The sequence below is a fragment of the Nyctereutes procyonoides genome, unplaced genomic scaffold (assembly GCF_905146905.1).
Source record: "Nyctereutes procyonoides isolate TBG_1078 unplaced genomic scaffold, NYPRO_anot_genome, whole genome shotgun sequence".
Lineage (NCBI taxonomy): Eukaryota > Metazoa > Chordata > Mammalia > Carnivora > Canidae > Nyctereutes > Nyctereutes procyonoides.
In genome coordinates, this window is record NW_026575126.1 from 64,766,759 (window position 1) to 64,786,865 (window position 20,107).

The following is a 20,107-nucleotide window of genomic DNA, read 5'->3' on the forward strand; positions in this document are numbered from 1 at the left end:
CAAAATCAGAAAAACCGTTTGCTATCCCAAATAGTGCTGCAAAAGTTCTTTTGTAGTGTACATGGCAATTTCTTAAATTATACATTTTCTCAGTCTAGAGTCCTGTACATCACTTTTAAAATAAATACAACTTTAAACTTATGTCTTTTGTGGGGAGGGGGGGTTGTTTATTCTACATGTTTCCTTTTTTACATCGAAGTAAAATTGGCATATAACACTGTGTGTCAGGTGTACACCATAATAATTCCACTTTGTTACACTGCAAAGTGATTGCCATGCCAAGTCTGGCCACTGCCTGTCACCATACAGTTGTCCTCTTCACCCATTTTGTCTGCAAAGATCCCCTAAAGAGCAGCTTGGCCTACTTAGCACTGGACCAGTATTTCAGAGGTGGGGACACCACGTAGAGCCACTCATTTTGGTTCTGGGACTTGTGTGAACAAATCTAGAACCCCCAGATGGAAGAGGAGGCCAAGAGGCAGGAGACCACAGCTTTTCTGCTTCTCCTCACATTTCAGAGCCACAGGAGAAAAGTGTGCTCCCAAGTTGTCATTTATGGCAGCACCCAGGCAGAAATCATGTCTGGGATTTTTGGTACTAAGTCACCGTGCTCCCCGGATGAGCTACACTTAAAAAGCTATCCTTTCTCCTTAACCATTACACTGTTGAGATGTCAGTTCCATTTTGCCCAGAGCTTATAATCTCTGTGAGATTCAACGACACCTCTTTGGAATGGTTGGCTTAGGAAGCCATGTGGTCTGGGGCTGAGCTCTGGCTTCACTCCTGTGTGTTCACTTCCTTTCCCTCTGACCATGCAGCAGAACTGTGGGTACGCCCAATCCCTGATTCCAACTATTTCTCCATGCTCTGTTGCAGGTACCGCCTGGCTGGCCTGCCAGGAGAGCACCAGCAGCGCAACATCACCAGCCCAGAAGTCAACTACTGCCTGGTGACAGAGCTGATCATCTGGACGCAGTATGAAATCCAGGTGGCAGCCTACAACGGGGCAGGCCTGGGCGTCTTCAGCAGGGCCGTGACCGAGTACACCCTACAAGGAGGTGAGTTTGCCTTCCTGCCATGTTGGCCGATCTTTGCTGGGGAGTAGGACACACTACGTTTGACTAGAGCATATAAGAAATAAAAATCAAAGAGCTCGAGCCTCTAGGGAACAATTAGAAGGAAACTCATCAACTATGTAACTCAATATCTCTGTCCCTAAACTATGGCAATACTGTGGAAGGGACACAGAGAACATTCTATCTGCTTTCTTCTGGGTACTAAGGCCAGGAACTGTCTACTTGAAAAGATCTGTGCAACTACCTGTTTCTGAATGGAATGATGGTATATTCCATCAGGAGTCCCGAGGATACTATGAATGTTTTTCAAAGAGAATGGTTATTTGGAATTTTGTCTTTAGTAATGCACTATGATTATTGGTAAAGGATTTTGCAACTTGGTACTTTTTTTTTGTTTGTTTTCTTTTTCAGTTACACAAGCCAAACAATTTACTAAATCAGTAAAAAAAAAACCTGTCCCCACACTCACCGCCCCCTCCAAAAATGACCAGGCAGTCCTAAAGCCAGTGGGGCCTACCTTCTGTGTTACGACCCAACCTCATCATTTGAAGACCGATCCCCCTCTGTGTTCTGGAGGACCTGGGTCTCAGCCACAGGGAGAGCTGGTGTCCCCAAACACATTTCGCTGTTGGTACCATCAACAGGAATAGACGGACCCTGTCATGGCATAGCTATGTGTGCCCACAGCACCGAGGTCCTCGTCCAGGGAAGCCGTCTCCCCACAAAATCGACAACTTCTTTCATTCAGCAGTTTTAGCCTCTTCTGACTCACAGGTGTGAGTTTATTTGCGTAGGCATTTTTATTGCCGCCAGGCCTTGACCTTCTTCAAATGATAAGGTTTCTAATTGCCCACTTCTCTCCCCAAATCATGCCAGAGACCTAATGTTCCTTGATATTACATACTGTTATCATCACCCCTTATCGATTGGCTGTCTGTCATCATCCCTAAGTCCATAAAGTCTCCTTTATAAATGAAGCACAGTCAGTTCTGCTTCCATAGTGAAATATTTCACTGGCAGAAATATTTAAAATGCAAGACAGCCAGGGATGACCCACTCATCTGCACATGAGGCTTGATTACTCACAGAAAAATGGAGGCAGCTGAGCACCTGGACAATTAATGTTTGCTTTAATTCATCTACTTAATAAAATAACAATAAATTTGGAAATAATTAAAATAATGAATATTGCTATTTACACTCCCCTATTGCTGTTAACTCAAACCGCTTCATTTTAGTACTGGTGAGTTTGAGTCCCATGCAGAGTGCAGGGAAGTACATCTCCACCTTGCAGAGAAGGGCTTGCAGCCTTAGAATTTGGTTTTGACTCGATTGGCACTGGGGAGCCGTTAAAGGTTGAGAGCAGTGAGTGACGGGAGCAAAATGCTGTACAAGGAGGCCAAACCTGTCAGTGGGCTTGCAGGTGAGCTGAGGGGGAGCCCCAGCAACCACAGTGACCCAGGCCAAAGGGCAATGATTGGGCCATGAATTGATGAGTTCCCTGCAGCTCTGATGCTGGCCATGAGAAGGGTGGGTTGGTATATTGGGTGGTGCGTCATCGTTTTGAAACTAGCTTTCCCTCTGTTCCCTCTGAGCACCTCTCAACAGCCTGTCCTAGGAGGGCAGACAAGCCCCGCACTCCCACTGTGCCCTGTCCTGGGCCTGGGCATGAGAACTGCTGGGGCCCAGCCCTGGCCTCGAATTGCTGGCAGGTACAGGCTAGAACAGGGCAGGCTTGCTTGCAGCCACTTACACATCAGGGAACCAAACCCTGGCTAGCTCAAACTTAGCTGGTGTGAAATGACGGGGTGCACGGGGCTAGGCAGAGGTGACAGGTGTGCGGGCTCCCCACTCTGGGTCAGGGCATCCGCCTGATGGGGAGGCTAACTACAGATGCTTCCGCTCAGTGGAAGGATCTGCTTTCCTCCTCTAGGTGAGCCCCTGACTTCTGTTAGCTCTCTGCACAAGTATGGTTCATAATATTGCTCTTTTAAAAAAAAAAAAAAAACTATTGATGAACTGACATCCCTGAATGATGCCCAGTGTGTGGATTTTCCTGTCCATAGCTCAGTTTATGCAGCTCAGCTATCTTTCCTTTGTCTGGGCATTGCATGGCTGACATTGGAGCACTGAGCCTGGAGCCCCAGCAGGTTGCAGGTGCACCCAGGGGACATGGTCATAATTCACATTCTCCTTCAATGCAGGCATTTCTGCTTTGACATTCCCTCCTAACCTTGGGGTGGCCTCAGGAAACATGGGTGTCTTTGTCCTCCATCTGGGGGGACACATCCCTTTCCTCTGCCCGTGTTTTAGACTCTTCCTGTGCACTCACATGACTGTAAGGTCTGTGGGAAAAATACCCTGGGCTTCTGGAATGCAGTGGGTCATTTCATGGCTGTTTCCAGACTGCCCTACACCTAATCCTACACCCGTCCCTTGGTCACTCAACAGAGCTTCTCAGGCTTGTGACAGCCTCTGAGTCTTGACCAGGATGCATGGCCCACCCTGACCCTCCTTTGTTTGAGGGGCAAACCTGAGCCCCAGGACAAATTGGGAGTGAGACCTTTGTTGACCACAGCATTGGGATACTGTCCCTTGGGCATGGCTGTGGCACGTGACAGGTGTTGGGAGGGGTACGTCTATGGGGGAGGCAGCCGGCCTCCCAGCATGACATGCACTCACACGGCGCTGGCCCAGCCCTGCTCCTCTGGAGCATCCTGGTCAACCACCCACAGCTGAACAGAGGGGACCCGGCTTGTAAATTCTGTCTCTGAACCAATGTTCCTACCCCAGACAGGACACAAATAAGAGGATTTAGACATGTGGTTGGGAAGAACTGGAGAGCAGGGGTAGGGGCCTAGTCTGGAGCAGGGGTGGAATAAACCAGATAAAAAATGATCTGATTAGAAGGTGAGGCATTAGGAAGAAAAATGGCAACAGCAGGAGCCCTGAATAATTTAGGGATATGGTGATAGAGAGCATAGGTTTGTGAGATGTCTTCCTGCACCCACTCTCACCCACATCTATCCAGACACAGCCCTGTCCTGCTAGTCTGTCAGGGTCAGGCTTAACATTTGCTACTTATCTGCTTTCAAAAAACACATCAACCTTTGTGAGCCTCGCATTCCCCACTATAAAATGATCGTCTGTAGCGGTGTCTGCCCTGACTCCTCTATGGGTGGTTGTGAGAGAAGACAAGGTGGATCACACACAGCAAGACCTGAGAAGCCCTGAACTCTTACGTGGATACTAATTTGCTGCTCCTGGCCCCATTCCTCCTTCTGTGCAACACCCAGCATCTACTTCATATTTGAATGTTTCTGCAGTGGCAGTTGTACAGGAAGAAATGGGGTCGGTCTCTCTGCTTATGGGAAAATCTCAAGAACTGATGTGAGCACCTACTGTATGCTCAGGGTTGCATGATGGATCACAGAAGCAAGAGTAGGGAAGACACCTGACATGCCATCAGTCTTGGGGACCTGCAACCTTGCCCGGGAAGAAAGACCAACGTTTGTGAAACAGGAACTCAGAAGAAGCCAGCCTTGCAGTCACTCCCCACCTATCCACAAGATCAGTGTCATGAGCATGCTGCAAAGACTTGCCAGTCAAGAGACTCAGAGGAACGCACCATCGATGTGACAAGGGGCTTTATTGGGGTCTACGTGATGGGAATGCAGCAGAGGAGTTAGGGTTCAGTTGTCTGTAGTGGTTAGAAATGGAGTCAAGATGCTAGAAACAAACCCAAAATACACACAGTGGAGGTGTGTTTTTATCTTTCTCCCATCAAGAGTGGGCCTTGGGCTGTACGGGGTGTTTGTGGCAGCTCCATGGCCACCAGAGAGTCAAGTTCCTTTTTGCTTTGCCACCTTTAGCATTTGCCTCCTGGCTGCAAGCTGGCTACTGGAATGCCAGATGTCACGTGCACATTCTGGAAGGGGGAAGGCACAGGGTTATGCCTAGAGGCCAAGTTTGGAAGTTTGCTTTTATTTGGAGGACTTTCTTAGAAGCTTCATTTGATGCTGACTTATGCTGACAATTCATGGAGTATCTCTGTGCTGGAAAGCCTAGGAAGGTGCTCTTGTGGCTGGATGCGTTTCTGCCTGTTGCTAAGAGAGGAAGGGAGAACAAATCATGGAGGGCAGCTGGCAGTTTCTGCCTTGCTTGCTCTCTACAGCGGCCCCTGCTGAGGTGTCAAACCCAGAGGACATGTATTTTCTAGATACGAAATCCTATGACCTTCTGGCTTATGGCTGCATTGGAATTGCCCAGGGAAGAATGAGCGGAAACCAGGCCCAAGGGTCCTCCACTTGCCATTTGTTTGGGCACCAGCTGGGTGTGCTTGTTGCCACTGGGGGCCCCTCTCAGCGAGCCTGGGGTGCCCCATGGCTGCGAGGGCCATAGGTTGACAAAGCCTGTAGGACTAAACTGGCCCTTGAAGCTTAAAAGAGAACCCTGTAAATGCCTGTCTATTAGAGGGGAAGAGAAAACCCATAAAATTAATAATTTGTCAGCCTAATTTGGAAAATTATTGGGACGTTTATGCACATAATTCTGGAGTCTGTCAGGACAGCACAGGAGCAGCAGGAAACACCCAGCTTTGGGAAGAATAAAGCTTCCGGCCAGCCCGCCTGATTCTTCCTCCTCCCTCCAGCCAAGCGGCAAGCCTGATCCATCAGGGGAAATGAGATGTAATTTGTCCTGACTTTAATAAGCTCTTCGGATTTAGCTCCTCTTGAGAAAGCATCAGAATGCCAGAGAGAGCTGGTGCCGCTCCCACCGCCATGACATGGTGGAGGGTCACTCTCAAAGAGAGCTCACGGATGTCACAGCCTTAGCCATGGGGACAGAGCCAGGCGCCCACAGGCAGCAGACCTGGGGACATGGGTAGGCATTAGCCCCCGGGGGGCACAGGTGGCCTGCCTGCTGCTGAGCACACAGGCTTGCTCTGGAGCATACTTACTTCCCAGAAGCTCCCAAAGGAATATGAGCAAGTCATCTGTACCTTGAGTTCGACAGGATGTGCTATCGATCCCCAAAGTAATTTGAACCTACTATTCACCTGTCACATAGCCCATTTTTCTCTTCAACCCAATTTATTATTGAGAGCTATTAAAAATGCCTGGTTTGTCTTCTTTGGTTCTTCACCTCCTCGATGGGCTAATGCCTTGGACATGTGGGGATTATGCAATATAAACTTTCTCACTCCCCCTGCTCTTCACACACACACACACACACACACACACACACACACACACACACACCATCCACCATTCTTGTCCACCAGTCCCACTGAAGAGGTTTTCCTAGCAGGGCGTCCATGACCTCTTCTGCTCTAGGTGTTTTCAGATGCAACATAATTAACCTACTAATGGAGCAGCAAAACCCTAATGCAGTCCCAGCCCCATGAACTTTACAGTGGATAAAAGGACAAGTCTCTCCTATAACAGGAACTGCAGCCTAAAATCCAGCACACGTGGAGCCCGCTTGTCACATTTCCATCATGATTACCCAAGATGAAATGGAAAATAACTTAAATTGACTCTTGAATTTCTTTCAGAATGCTCTGGAAATCAATATGCTTTCCGTAGCAAGTGGAAAAAGCCATAGCGTGTAAGTTCTGCATAACTAAACGTCTTGTATAATTACAGGCATTTTTCTTACTGCCAATGTCGACTTCAGCAACTTTCCTATCATTTAGTAGGAGAAGCAGAGCCCTGTAGTCAATTGAAGCAATGAGTGGTCCAAATCCAACACCAATGCAGTGTTTGGCTCCCAAATTCAGGTTTTGTTAAAAACAGTTCAGCTCCCCTCAAAAGCCCTGTGCAGGCACAGGTGATCGTGAGGTTCTCAGTGAGCCTGAGCATGGACTTCTGCTGGAGTGTGCAGGGTGACACCCAGATCCTAAAATACACAAGCTTCTTTCTGTTTCTTAACTGTGTTCACAAAGATGCAGATGTTAGTTTTTTCTATAAAGGGTCCAAAGACAAATTATACTATAAATCATTATTTTGAACACACCAAGGTTTTAATTTTTTCTGGTTTATTTCTTTATCATTTTTCTTCCTGTAACAGGTATTTTTGTGCTATAATGATTTATCCCAGTTTCAGAACATTACCTTCTAATAAAAGAGAAATATTTCATATTTAAAGAGAAATGGAAAAAACATTTGGTTATCCACATTTCTAAAACATTAGTAAAAGCTCCTAAATGTTCACTTGGGCTTTGAAAGGTTTCCTAAAGTAAGGGTTATAAATGAACACTCTGTTTGCAAGCTCCATTCGTGTCTCCTCTTGGGAAATTCTCAATGTGGCATAAATGGCATTGCACAAAAGATTTGTTTCTCAATCCTTAAGACTTTCTAGACCTCAGGCTGTGCCTACAGAATAGGATAATGTTGCAGATTCTCCCAGAATCACCTACATTAAGTATGAACTGAACAAAATGATGTGGGGTGTTCCATCAGGAATGGGTTTCATTCAGTCTTTTAGAATTTTCAGGAAAGGAAAGGAAAGAATAGGAAACTGGCATTTTGGAGGAAGCCACTCTATGCCAGTTTTTGTTGTCCTCTGCTGCGCATGTATACAACATGCCTCACCTTGGTCACTGCCTCCCCCCGCGACAGCCCTGAGAGAGAGAAGCAAGCATTGCTGTTCCTATTTCACAGAGAAAAATGGCAGCTCCGAGAGGTAACTAACTTGCCCGAGTCGCATAGCTGGAAAATGCTACAAATGGTGCTTTTTTCATTCTGCGTGTATCAAACATGGACCGAAATTACTTCCAGGTTTCCAGTGCAGGTTGAATATAGAATAGAAAGGAAGTGAGATCTTATCTTGTGTTCACGTGGCAGGTGGATTTGCAGTAGTTTGTGGACATTTTGGATTGCAGTCTACAATAGGAAATCTATTTGATATGGAAACCCAGTACACAAACATGCACACATAAACACAGAAGCACACACATACACACAAACACACGTACACACACAAATTGACATGTACACACAAACACATGTACACACACATACACACAGCTGAAACAAAAGATTCATGGAAGAGTAGTCACCTTTACACACTGTGAGATGTTCCAAAGAACATCTCTTTTTCATCTATTTTCTCTTCTATTTCATTCTGTTTCATTCTCCCATTCTTTAACAAACGCTGACTGTGACCACTAAATTGATTTCCTGGTCTGCTAATGCATTGGTGACCTGGAGTTTGAAGAACACTGAATTCAGGCAACACAGGGCATTTGGTTCTGCTGATCTTGCTTCCCTGTCAGAAGAGGCTCTCACTGGCCTGTAGGACGCATCAGGGCCCTTGAGGGTGACGACAGAAATCAATGATAAAAGACCAAACACATGTCCGGGTGGGGTGACCCGCCTGGGCTCAAGCTAAGATCTGGGGACTGGAAGAGGGTTCTAGTACCTGAATCTGTGCAGATGACCTCACAAGGGAGGAGGGCTTCCCAGGGTAAGACTTGCCCTCCAGCTACGGCTGGGAGACACAGGGAGAAATCAGACCAGTCTTAAACTGCGGTGGCCAGCATATTATTTGTCAGGTACAGACTGGTCTTCCCTACTAGCCTGGGAAATCTCCAAGGGTGGGGGCTGTGTCCGATTTGTCTGATTTGTATCTGTATCCCCAAATCCAAGCACAATGCCTGATATGTAAATAAACAAGGCATAAATAGATGTCTGATTAAAGACAGATGCTTCTTGTTTCTTATTCAGTTTCCAATGCTGTGCCAAGTTAATCTACATATTCAACCTGGTGCCCTCCCTCCCCACTGCTGTTTCTTATCTCAGAAGTGCTAAGGAAAGCCCAGTGGCTGCTTGCTCTGCCCCACACATCGTACCTCCCTAGCCTGAAAACTGGTCACACGTGTTTTCGCCTCAATGCCTGGCAAAAAAAAAATGGGGAAAATAAGTTCAGAAAGGGCCATGCAAAGTTTTTAAAGTATTAAGGTATTTTTTTATTCAGGCCATTAAAAAAAAAGGCACTCAAGCTTACTTGTCCAAGATTTGTTATCCTAATAATGTGTTAGGAATGTTTAATGCGATGGGAACATTCAGGTGTATCAAAACTGCAAGAACCATAACAACACAAGAACTCATCCACAGCCTATAACGATCTGGAATTAACGATAACACCAGACACACAAATTGTAATATATACATCCATGCAGCAATGCGTAGCCAGTAATTCTTCCAAATAATGAGCTTGCTTCTCCCCTATTTGAAAGGCATATACATTTAATTCTGTAGGATTGCCTGGAGAACTAGATGCCCATAGATGCCCATGAATCCCCACTAAGTTCCGGATAGACACTACAAGTCCTTAATATTTGAAATCATCTACTTTAAGGCTAATGAAAAACAATGTGCAGTTGTCGTGAAGACATAAAGACCCATGCGCCCTTGTGTAGCACATAGGCACCACTGGTCACTGCTGCCAGCCCGGCAGCAAGTGGGTCCAAGGGGAGGAGACCATTTCCCAGGCAAGGTGGGTCCCTAATGGCCCCATGCCATGCTGCTCATCAGCTGGGAAAACTGAAGGCGCCCTTGAGGGCCACGCAGGATGAACTGTTTCTGCGGCAGCACACTGACTTTCCCGGTTTATCTGTAGCAGATAAGGCAGTGCTACTTTAATAGATAAAAATTGTGTCAGGTGAAGCACCATAATTTCATTCCATGCTAGGTTTAGCTAATTTTGCAGCATGGTCAGGGGCTGCCTGGCACTTTTAGCTTGGGTTTGCACCAGTCTGACAGAGGGTAAGAAGCAGGGTACAGAAGACAATCATTGTCCTACCAGAGAGACCGGACACCCATGGCCCCTGTCCCAGGAGATCCCACGAATTTCTATGCTGGCACTTCCTAGTTTCATGTCCTTCGTTGTATCTGACATGTTGTGAATCTCCACAATGTCAGATAGCTCTGTGGTCAGCACAGCTCTCTTTAGATTAACAATTCCTCTAAACCGATTCTGCCATATATATAGATTGGGTCACAGATGAATTGTGATGATAGACTAGAATTTACTCAAGGGTGTTGCACATAAGCTTTACATAATTTGCATAATATTGTTTGAGCGCTTGCCTGAGACCTACTCTGTCAGCCGCAGAGAATGGTCCAGGAAAAGTGCCCACCCGGCGTAGTCTCAGATTCTATGGGTTGTTAATAGCAACACACATTCCTGGTAGAAAAGGTGTAAAAGAGGCTTGTGATCTCAAGTGGCAGGTTTTCCTGCCAACCCATTAACCAGGTTCTAGATGGAATGAAAGTGATAACCGTGGGAAGGATGGGGGCAGGAAGGGAAAGAGAAAATAAGCAGAAATGATGCCATAGAGCAGTCATCCTCAAAGTCTGGTCCCTGGACCAGCAGCACCTGCTTGACTTGTTAGAAATGCCAATTCTCAGGTCACCTCAAATCCAGTGGGTCAGAAAGTCTGGGGGATAGGGTCTATGATTTGTGGTTCTACGAGCCCCCCCAGATGATTCTTTTTTATTTTTTTATTTTTTTAAAGATTTTATTTATTTATTCGTGAGAGACACACACAGAGAGATATAGAGAGAGAGGCAGAGACACAGACAGAGGGAGACGCAGGCTCCATGCAGGGAGCCTGTTGTGGGACTTGATCCTGGGACTCCAGTATCATGACCTGAGCCAAAGTCAGACACTCAACCACTGAGCCACTCAGGCATCCCCGATTCTTTTTTTTTTAAAGATTTATTTATTTATTCATGAGAGAGGCAGAGAGAGCGAGGCAGAGACCTAGGCAGAGGGAGAAGCAGGCTCCTTGCAGGAAGCCAATGAGGGACTTGATCCCGGATCCTGGGATCATGCCCTGAGCTGAAGGCAGATGCTCAACTGCTGAGCCACCTAGGCATCTCCGCCCCCCACCCCCCAGATGATTCTGATGACTCTGAGACCACTCCCCAAGGGGTTGGTGGGTGGTACCAAGGAGTCAAAACCACCAACCCTAACAGCTCCTTCTCCATATTTATGTCTCTGGCATTTTCAAAGGGGGATCATGCCCAAGGAGGGTCAGGACCATGTGCTAAAGAAAAGCAGTAATCTCTGTGAGCCAAGGCATGTGTGCTGGGGAATGTAGAAATATAGTGTCTCTAAGGAGCAGCTACAGCTGTGTCTCTAGAAACTCTGATGACTGGATAGGAGGCTAGAGTCTTCCCTAAGATAAAGGTCATGACTTGGAAAAGAAAGGAAGATCCACACAGTGGTCAATGGCTCCTCAGAAGGAGTGAGTTGTATGGACCAAGGTTGTCACTGAGGATAACATGGATGTTTGGAGAAGACCAGGATCTCAGAATAGCTTCTTTTCCACATTATGTCTCCAGCATTTTCGAAGAAAGTAAGACATGGCCTCACTTATTTCAAGCCCAGTAGCCTGGTCATATTTCAGGAACCTTTCGCTTGTCGTTTTGATCTGTCAAGGTTAATGGGATTTGTGTTAGAACAATAGGCTTCTGACAAGGGATAGGTGTCATCCCAAAGGATAGGAAGAACATCTTCAATAGAAACTGGTGAGAAATTATGGCCAGAGAAGAAATGCATACCCAAAACTGTAAAAACACTTGCTAGAGGGCCAGACTGTGGCTTCCACCTCAAGGGCAGAGGAGTAGAGAAACATGGCTCTGTAATTCTCAGGAAGCAGTCACTAGAACTCACCTTTCGTCTTTCAGAATTAGCCATATCCTACCAACCTCTTTTCCTTTTGGAGGAGGGCTACTGACTTAGTAGATCCAAATACCATAGTCATTTCCACTCATTCATTCATTTTTTAAAGATTTTATTTATTTATTCATGAGAGACACGGAGAGAAGCAGAGACATAGGCAGAGGGAGAAGCAGTCTTCTCACAGGGAGCCCCAAGCAGGACTTGATCCCCAGACCTGGGATCATGCCCTGAGCCAAAGGCAAACACCCAACCGCTGAGCCATCCAGGCGTCCCTCATTCATTCATTTATTAATTCACGAGATAAGTACCCTTGTGGCTAAGGTGGAGAAATACGGATTGGATGATGAAAATAATTAGATGTGTTCCTAGGGCTCAGCTTTGCCCATAGAGTGCAATTTACCTGACTCACAGGTGTAAAACCCATCGTTTTTCTGGCTCTTCTAGGCCAGCACTTCTGTCAGAGACTTGGAGGGAACAGAGATATGGCATGCCCATCATATATTCAGGCGTCACAGCTGAGGTAATTCATGTATTCTCTCTCAGCTCAGAAATAAAAAATAAATCGCTTTCTTAGATTGATGGTTGAAATCAAGTTGGGACATAGAAGCCAAATACTACATTTACGCACAAACACACCAATCATGTGACCATGGGATGGAGAGATAGGACTTGCCAACTGTCACCATAGAAAGACTGGGGGAAAGGTGAGTCACCCAAGGAGAACTACGACTATAATCTTAATCTCCCTGTGTAGATCACACATTTCCAAATCAAGGCAGATCACAATACCATGGAATCGTATCTTGGCTGGATGTCTCTTGGAGCACTGAGCTCAGTTCCAGGTGCCTTGCCCTGAGGGATGATAAGAAAACCAAGGCTTTTCAGAGGAAGACAGCCAGTACACAGTAGGCAGTGCTCCCTAAATCCTGCCGTATGGGAAACAAAGAGAAACAGGATGTTTGTTTAGCCAGTAGTAGTAAAGTCTAACTGGATATTGTTGTGATTTTCAAATAGTCCAGCAGCTTTATGTGCAAGGGACAGTTTACCCTGGAGACAGAAAGGGACCACTGGGCCCAAGTTGTGGAAGGCAAGATTTTAGTTGAGCATAAGGAAAAGCCCCTTTATCAGGCATAGCAGAGGTGCAAGATCACCTAAAGAGCAGGGACGTTTGTCTGAGAAGCTGTGCCAACTATAGCTAAGGGGCCACACATCTGAGTGCTGCAGGTGATCTCATGGCCTCGAGGGCCCTTGCATCTCCTCCAGTCTATACAACTCGATCTGTACCCATCTGGGAGTCTTGTATGGCCCTGGCCTCTATGAAGCTTCACAGAGGAAGCATTCTGTATCGAAGATCTGGTGAGCATAATCATAGGACAGAACCATGATGTTGAGTCAAATGCATGTATTGGAATCTGTGTCCATGCCTAGGTACAGACTCAGGCACATACTCAGCCAATAACTTTCCAACCACATTTTCATTTGGCAATTCCTACTTATACTTAAAGATTTGGCTCAGGAACTGTCTCTTCCATAGAGTCTACCTGGAGGAAATCTGTGTTGACCTTCCGAGTAGCACTTATTACATGGAATCACATATGTCTGCATATCCCACTAGACTCACTTGGCAATTCCTACTTATACTTAAAGATTTGGCTCAGGAACTGTCTCTTCCATAGAGTCTACCTGAAGGAAATCTGTGTTGACCTTCCGAGTAGCACTTATTACATGGAATCACATATGTCTGCATATCCCACTAGACTCTAAGTTCCATGAAGACAGGGATTGAAAACCTATACTCACCACATAAACACAAAGAAAGGACCTGGTCTGATAATATTACACATATGCACATATACACATGCATATGCACATAGACGTATACATACGCATGTGTACTTCTGTGTTAGCATGCCCTTACCAGAGATAAAGCTGACATCTCTTTGTGTAAATGTGAATCTGAAGCCAAAATAAGAAGTCTTCCAGCACATTATACTAATCCTTGTATATTGAACTGGTGTGTTTTATTGTATCATCAGTTTGTGTGATCACATCACAGTGTTTCTAGAGAGGAAAGAATACATTGCAATATTGCCTATAGTAGGGAATCAAGAGATTGTATCAAAAAAGAGGACTTAGAGCTATGTAAATACTTTAGTGTGTGTGTGTGTAAACATTAGAACAAAAATACAAACATTCCTAATTACCAAAATATATCAAAAAAGAAAACAGACCACATTGTGAATCATACACATGTGTACATATACACAGAGACATAGCAATAAGCATATGTATAATTATAATATGTATGTAACATATGTGTGTATACAATATACAGAACTGAAGCCAAATTTATTGAGTATATCAATAAATATAATGAAATTAATTAGCCTATAAAAAAAAGACTTCCAGATTGGCTGGCAAAGCAAAATTTAACTGGTACTATAAACACAAGATACCCAAAAGGAAGAGACTTAGAAAGGTAAAAAAGTAAAAAGATGTAGAAAAGATACACAGGCAAATACAAATAAAAGAAAGCAGGAGTCATAATCTTGATTTCTGGCCCCTAGATCCCATATATAAAAAAATCAAAAAAGAGAAAGGAGAGCATGTCATAATGCCAAAAGCTGCAGTTCACTGTGAAGTAGTAACATTCACTCATGAACCTAGGAACGTAGCAATGACCTGCATGAAGCAGAAACAGTAAGAGATGCAAAGAAAACAGAGACACTAATGAAAGGAGACTTTAACATGTCTCTCAGCCCAAGGCAGATGTAGACAAAAAGTAAAATCAGTCATAGTATAGATACCTAAATGACATGATAAATAAGGTAGAATTTATGTATCAACTGTGAACTCTGACAAGAGAAAATACACCTCATTTTACAGGGGGACAGAGAACATTTATGAAAATCAAGTGTGTCATAGGCCACGAAAAATCCCAAATGATTTCAGAGAATGCAAAGATTGTACCAAAGAAGCCAAGTTACAAACTGGTGTTCCACTTTATGAATATTGATGCAAAAATGATCAAGCAAAACTCAAACAGCATATGAAAAAGTAGTAGATTATATGCAAGTGGGGTTTAATCCAAGAATGCAGTTTTGGCATTTGACAATATTCAACACCTCTCCATAGTAAAAATATAAATAAAATAGGAATTCATACATATTTACTCAGTATGATAAATGGCATATGTACCTCAGCCCCAAGTCTGTTTTCTCCATTCGCTTAATGTGGAGGCACTGCAGGTGCTCCTGCTAATGAGGAATGATGGGCTGCTCACAGTCTCCACCACCCTTGAATGTTGCAGGGAGACTGTTCACCAAAGCAGTAGACAAGAGAAAGCAATCAGAGGCACCAGACCTGAAGAGGAAGTGCTAAAACTATCTCTACTTACAGACAATAAGATTTGATATCTGAAAACTAAAAGAGCCCATGGAGAAACTACTGTCAATGATAAGAGAATTTATCAAACTAGCCAGTTACAAAATCCGCATAAGGAAATGGGAGACTCCATGAGCACAAACAAAACACAGCTAGAAGTTATAATCAGAGAGAAGGCCTCACTTCAATATAGCTGAATAACATTAAAAAAGAAAAGAGAGGAAAGAAATCTGGGGGTGAGCTCAACAAGAAATGTCCAACTACACATATTTCTGAAAGTCATACAAATAGACACAAACAAATGGATAGTCTCATCGTGTTCTTGGGTGAGGAGACTTATCATCAAAGTGATTCTGTGCTCCCTACCTTAATTTAGAAATGTCCCATGATCTCAACAAAAACAGTATCAGAATCTTTTTTCTAGCTAGAGAAGTTCATTTTTAAAGTTCATCCAAAAGAAATGAACAAGAATAGCCAGGAAAATCCTGAAAGGGAAAAGCAATGAGAGTGGACTAGTTCTTTAGGAATGAAAATATATTACCAAGCTCTGTAATTAAAAGAGTGCAGTATCAGTGCAGGAACAGAAGATGAATGGAAAGGAGCAGGAAATCCAGAAATGGACTCAATTACATGTGAAAACTTAGTACACAAAAACAGTGGCATCTCAAATGACTAACCAAAAACATAATTGTTGATAAGTAGTATTGAAGTAAGTGGATTACTCTATGGGAAAAGATGAAACTGGAGCCATTCTCCACACCAGATTCAACATTGCATTCCAAATGGGTCAGAGAGATCCATATTAAAAACAGGATCCCACAGAAGTACTAGAAGAAAACAGTGAATTCCGTATAACCTGGAAGCAGGGAAAATTTCTCTATCATTTAAAATCTAGAAGCAATAAATGAAAAAAAAAATTGATAAATTTCACTATATGTTTATGTAGCTAAAATATTCTGTATGTCAAAAAAAGATAAACAGCAGACAAATTATATCCCAGAGGAGTCGTTACTAGCTGTATATTAAGCTGTCTATTAAGAGTTTTAAAATAGAGAAGTAGAAGATCAGTAAGCAAAAGAGACAAAAGAAGTCAAGAAATAAGAGAATTAACAGAAGTGCAAGTGGCCTTTAGCCACATGAGAAGGTGCTCACTTTTACCAAAATAAGAGGAGCACAAAGGAAACTACACAGAGACACCATTTCTCACCTATCATTTTCGCAAAAATGTGAAAATCTGACAGTATTCTGTGATAAGACTTGAAACAGACACACTTGCTCAGTGCTAGTGGGGAAGCAACATGATACGAATACTGATAGGTCAATCAGCACACATCAGTGGATGCCGCAGTTAGTGGGAGGACATTTAATGAGGAACGGGTACCGTAGTCTCCAAGCATCTCCTCCCAAAATGCATAGGAATTACAGAGGGACAGGGATAACTCTGCTGAGGAGAAACCTCAGGCAACAGGGGGTTCAAGTGAACCTCCCATGATGGGACAAAGCAAAATCGTGCAGCACAGAGAGGACTCTATGAAATAACAGAGCACCACCTCTGTGCTCCCCCTTCCTAAGAGGCATAGCTGGAACCTACCTGAGAAAAGACACCAGACACACACAAACCGAGGGACAATACACAGAAAATAATTAGCCTGTAATATCCTGAAATGCCTAGGCTGTGAAAGTCGAGGAAGAATGAGCAACAGCCCCAGGTGGAAGACCAAAGAGACGTGAAAAGTAAAAGCAGCACAGGATCTGGACCGGATTCTTACTACCATGGAGGGGAGGACCTTACAGGAGAAACAGGAGAAATTGTAGATAAGATGCAGTTCTGATGTTCTGGGTTCTGTGGCTGTATTGTGGTCAGGTGGTCAATGTCCTTTCTATGACTTACATGCCACAGATTCTGGGGACTGAGGGACTTACCTTGGTAGTTCACTATCAAACAGGTTGGGGCGGAAAGTCTTTCCATTACTTCAAATGCTTTGTAAGTTTTAAATATGTCAAAATGCAAATTATCTGTCTCATTTAAAAATATTGCTAATTCCTTTTCATGTTCTACCCCAAACTGGTAGAACTCCTGATGCCAATACCTGGCTAAACCGTCAACCCCCTGACTTGTAGGAACTTATTCCAATGAGACACTTGCAAACAAATGGAAAGATGGGAAGGCCTGTACCTGAGGCTGTGCACCTCCATGATAGGACAAGACCTACCGAAAGGCCCTCTCCAAGGTCCTGGTGCAAGACTCTGGCTCATAAACCACTGTGCTGTGCTGCTTTCTAGGTTTTCCTAGAAATTCCACGGTATCCCTGCAGAGAAAGAAGAGAGCATAATAGCAGAAATAGGGCTTCTTAGCAACTTTGAGACCATCTATCTATCTGTTTATAAAACTAAATTAACTTACAAATATTTATAAAATACTAAAAAATTGAAGGTAAAATTCAAAGAAATGAATACAAGCATATATTAAATTGGTGGCATAACAAACAGAAAGTGATTACTTCAAGTCACTTTAAACTATGATTACTTGACTATACATCCCTAACAGGATATACTCCAGGCATAAAAACAAAAACTGGGGGGCACCTGGGTGGCCCCATCGGTTGAGCATCTGCCCTCAGGTCATGATCCTGGGGTCTCTCTCTCTCTCTCTCTCTCTCGCACACACACACACACACACACACAAATAAGTAAAATCTTTTAAAAAATGGGGAGAAAAAGGTCTGAGACTGTTTTCAGCAGTCACATGGTAATGATGGTGTTGGGTTTACATTTTAAGACTATTGCGTGAGAGTTATGAGGTAAAGCAAAGAAGTATTATGTTGATGTTATTGGGAACTGAGATTTTTGTTGAAAGTTGAAACTTTGAATTTGAATTAGTAGTATGATGATTTTGTCTTAAAAAAAAGAATTTTTTTAAAAAAGTCATAGAAATAGGAACCAATGCAGTAGCCCTGGGCTTCCCAGTAACCACACACACACACACACAAAAAAAAAACACAGGCATTCTTGGATAAGTAAACAGAGATTCCAGGTCAGGTATCCAGCAGGTAATATATAAGATGAGCCTGCAAGATCTTGACCTCTCGGAAAGCAAAGAAACTATTAAACATTAGGGACAGCTTGTCAAAAAGACTCATCCTCACCTGGAGAGACTCCCCCTACGTAAAGATGGGAAAATATGAAAATCAATACCACTAATAATTGCAATGAAGTGAAATGCTTCAAATACCTGTCAGTCCGTGGATTCATAACAGTATTTTTTTAAGCCTCATTGGTCACCTTTGGAGAATATAAGATAAACTATTATATAATGAATTTGCATAAACCTTCCCAATCAGAACTCTCAAGATGTATTGTGAGATACTTGACCTTGACTGGTGAACGTCATGGTTTTAATATGTGGTTTTATTCTTGAGATGGCTCCATTCAGACTGCATGCAGACTTTTAACCTCTTCCAATACATGGAAGCTACCATTGATGAGAAAGTATTTGCACAAGTAGGTAGTCACATGTTAGAAGATTATTTATTACCTTTTCCCCAGTTAGGAGAAACTTCTTCCTTGCCATTAACCGGAATGCAGATAATTCAGCCTCTTTAAATAGCACTTTACGGCATAATGTTTCTTTATGTTAACAGCTCTTCCTTTCATTTCTTTGACAGACATAATGTTGAACGTTTTTTTGAGTTGAGGTGAATGGATTGGATTCTGAGCAAATGTTTTTCATATCAAGTATTTCAAAATAATGAGTATTTCTATGGATCTACATAGATGTTGTTGCCAGTCTTAATATTTTCCCTTCAGAGTTCAATAGTTTCCCTTCAGACTCCTTTAGAATTATAAAATTGATCCTGTTATCTCCAGTGCACAGTTAACTCCATAACCAAGGTGAGTTTCTGCTTTGATCCCCATATGTGTCAGGATGTTTCTATAAGGTTTCAACCATGTCCACTCAGGTGCTCAGAAGTGTCAGTTAATGGAGCCACTGTTGGTGCCAATAACTCATGCTTCCACAAATCTTCAACGTGACTCCAAGTCACCAAAACTAATAGCAACAGTGATAATAACAGTGCTTTGTTTAACACACACTTGGGACCCTTCTTTCTGACAGCCCATAGGATTCCATCTGCAATTGAAATAGGAAACGGTAGGGGGGTGCCTGGACGGCTTGATGGATGATACTGATAGTTCTAACCTCACCTGACATGTAGCATTATCATCAAACCCTAAAATACAACCTTTTGTCAAAAGGGATGCCATTTTTTTTTGGTCTTTCACAAAAAAACAAAAACAAAAAAAAGGTGGGACTGTAGTGTCCTGGATTTTAGTAGATTTACCATCCCAATAGCATCATTTAATAAAGAGTTCAAGGCCACAGGCCACCTCTTACAGATAATGTCTCTGTGAATAAAACAATGAATTTCTTGAATCTGAGGCTTTTCAGGTTGACTTTTGCAGTACAATCTTTATGCCTTCCTGTTAGCTTTGGTGTATAAAACTTATAAATGTGTTCTTTGACACCTTACTTATTCCCGATATCCATTTAGCTTTTTGCCCATATCATCCTTCCTAGCATGTCTGGTATGTGGTATACTGCGGTGCCGGTCCCGATCACTGCCTCTGGGTGGCCTGCCCATCCCCAGCACTGGCACAGGGTCTGCTCAGGGTTCCAGAAGGAACCTCCCACCTCCTCCCCCAGGTCAGCCTATGGTTGGCCTGCCCATCCCCAGCACTGGCACAGGGTCTGCTCAGGGTTCCAGAAGGAACCTCCCACCTCCTCCCCCAGGTCAGCCTATGGTTGGTTAGTCGCTGGTTGCTTTGGGCATGGAAAAGCCCAGTCCCTTGGCCTCAGTTGAGGACAACTGGAAGGGATTAGCTGCCCCCTTCTGCACTGTCCTGGCTTCCTCACTTCCTTCTGGGTGTATCTACTAAGCACCCCAGTAAAGTTT

At 43.8% G+C, this 20,107-nt stretch overlaps 1 protein-coding gene across 1 annotated transcript in view; it reads left to right on the forward strand.

Annotated features, from left to right (window-relative positions):
• SDK1 (sidekick cell adhesion molecule 1) overlaps positions 1 to 20,107 on the forward strand; it is a gene marked incomplete at its 5' end in the record, with an annotated part of 892,328 nt that overhangs the window by 706,122 nt on the left and 166,099 nt on the right. The window contains one exon of the mRNA XM_055340442.1: positions 877 to 1,058. Within this exon, the coding sequence (XP_055196417.1) occupies positions 877 to 1,058 (182 nt within the window). The remainder of the gene's footprint in view (positions 1 to 876; positions 1,059 to 20,107) is intronic.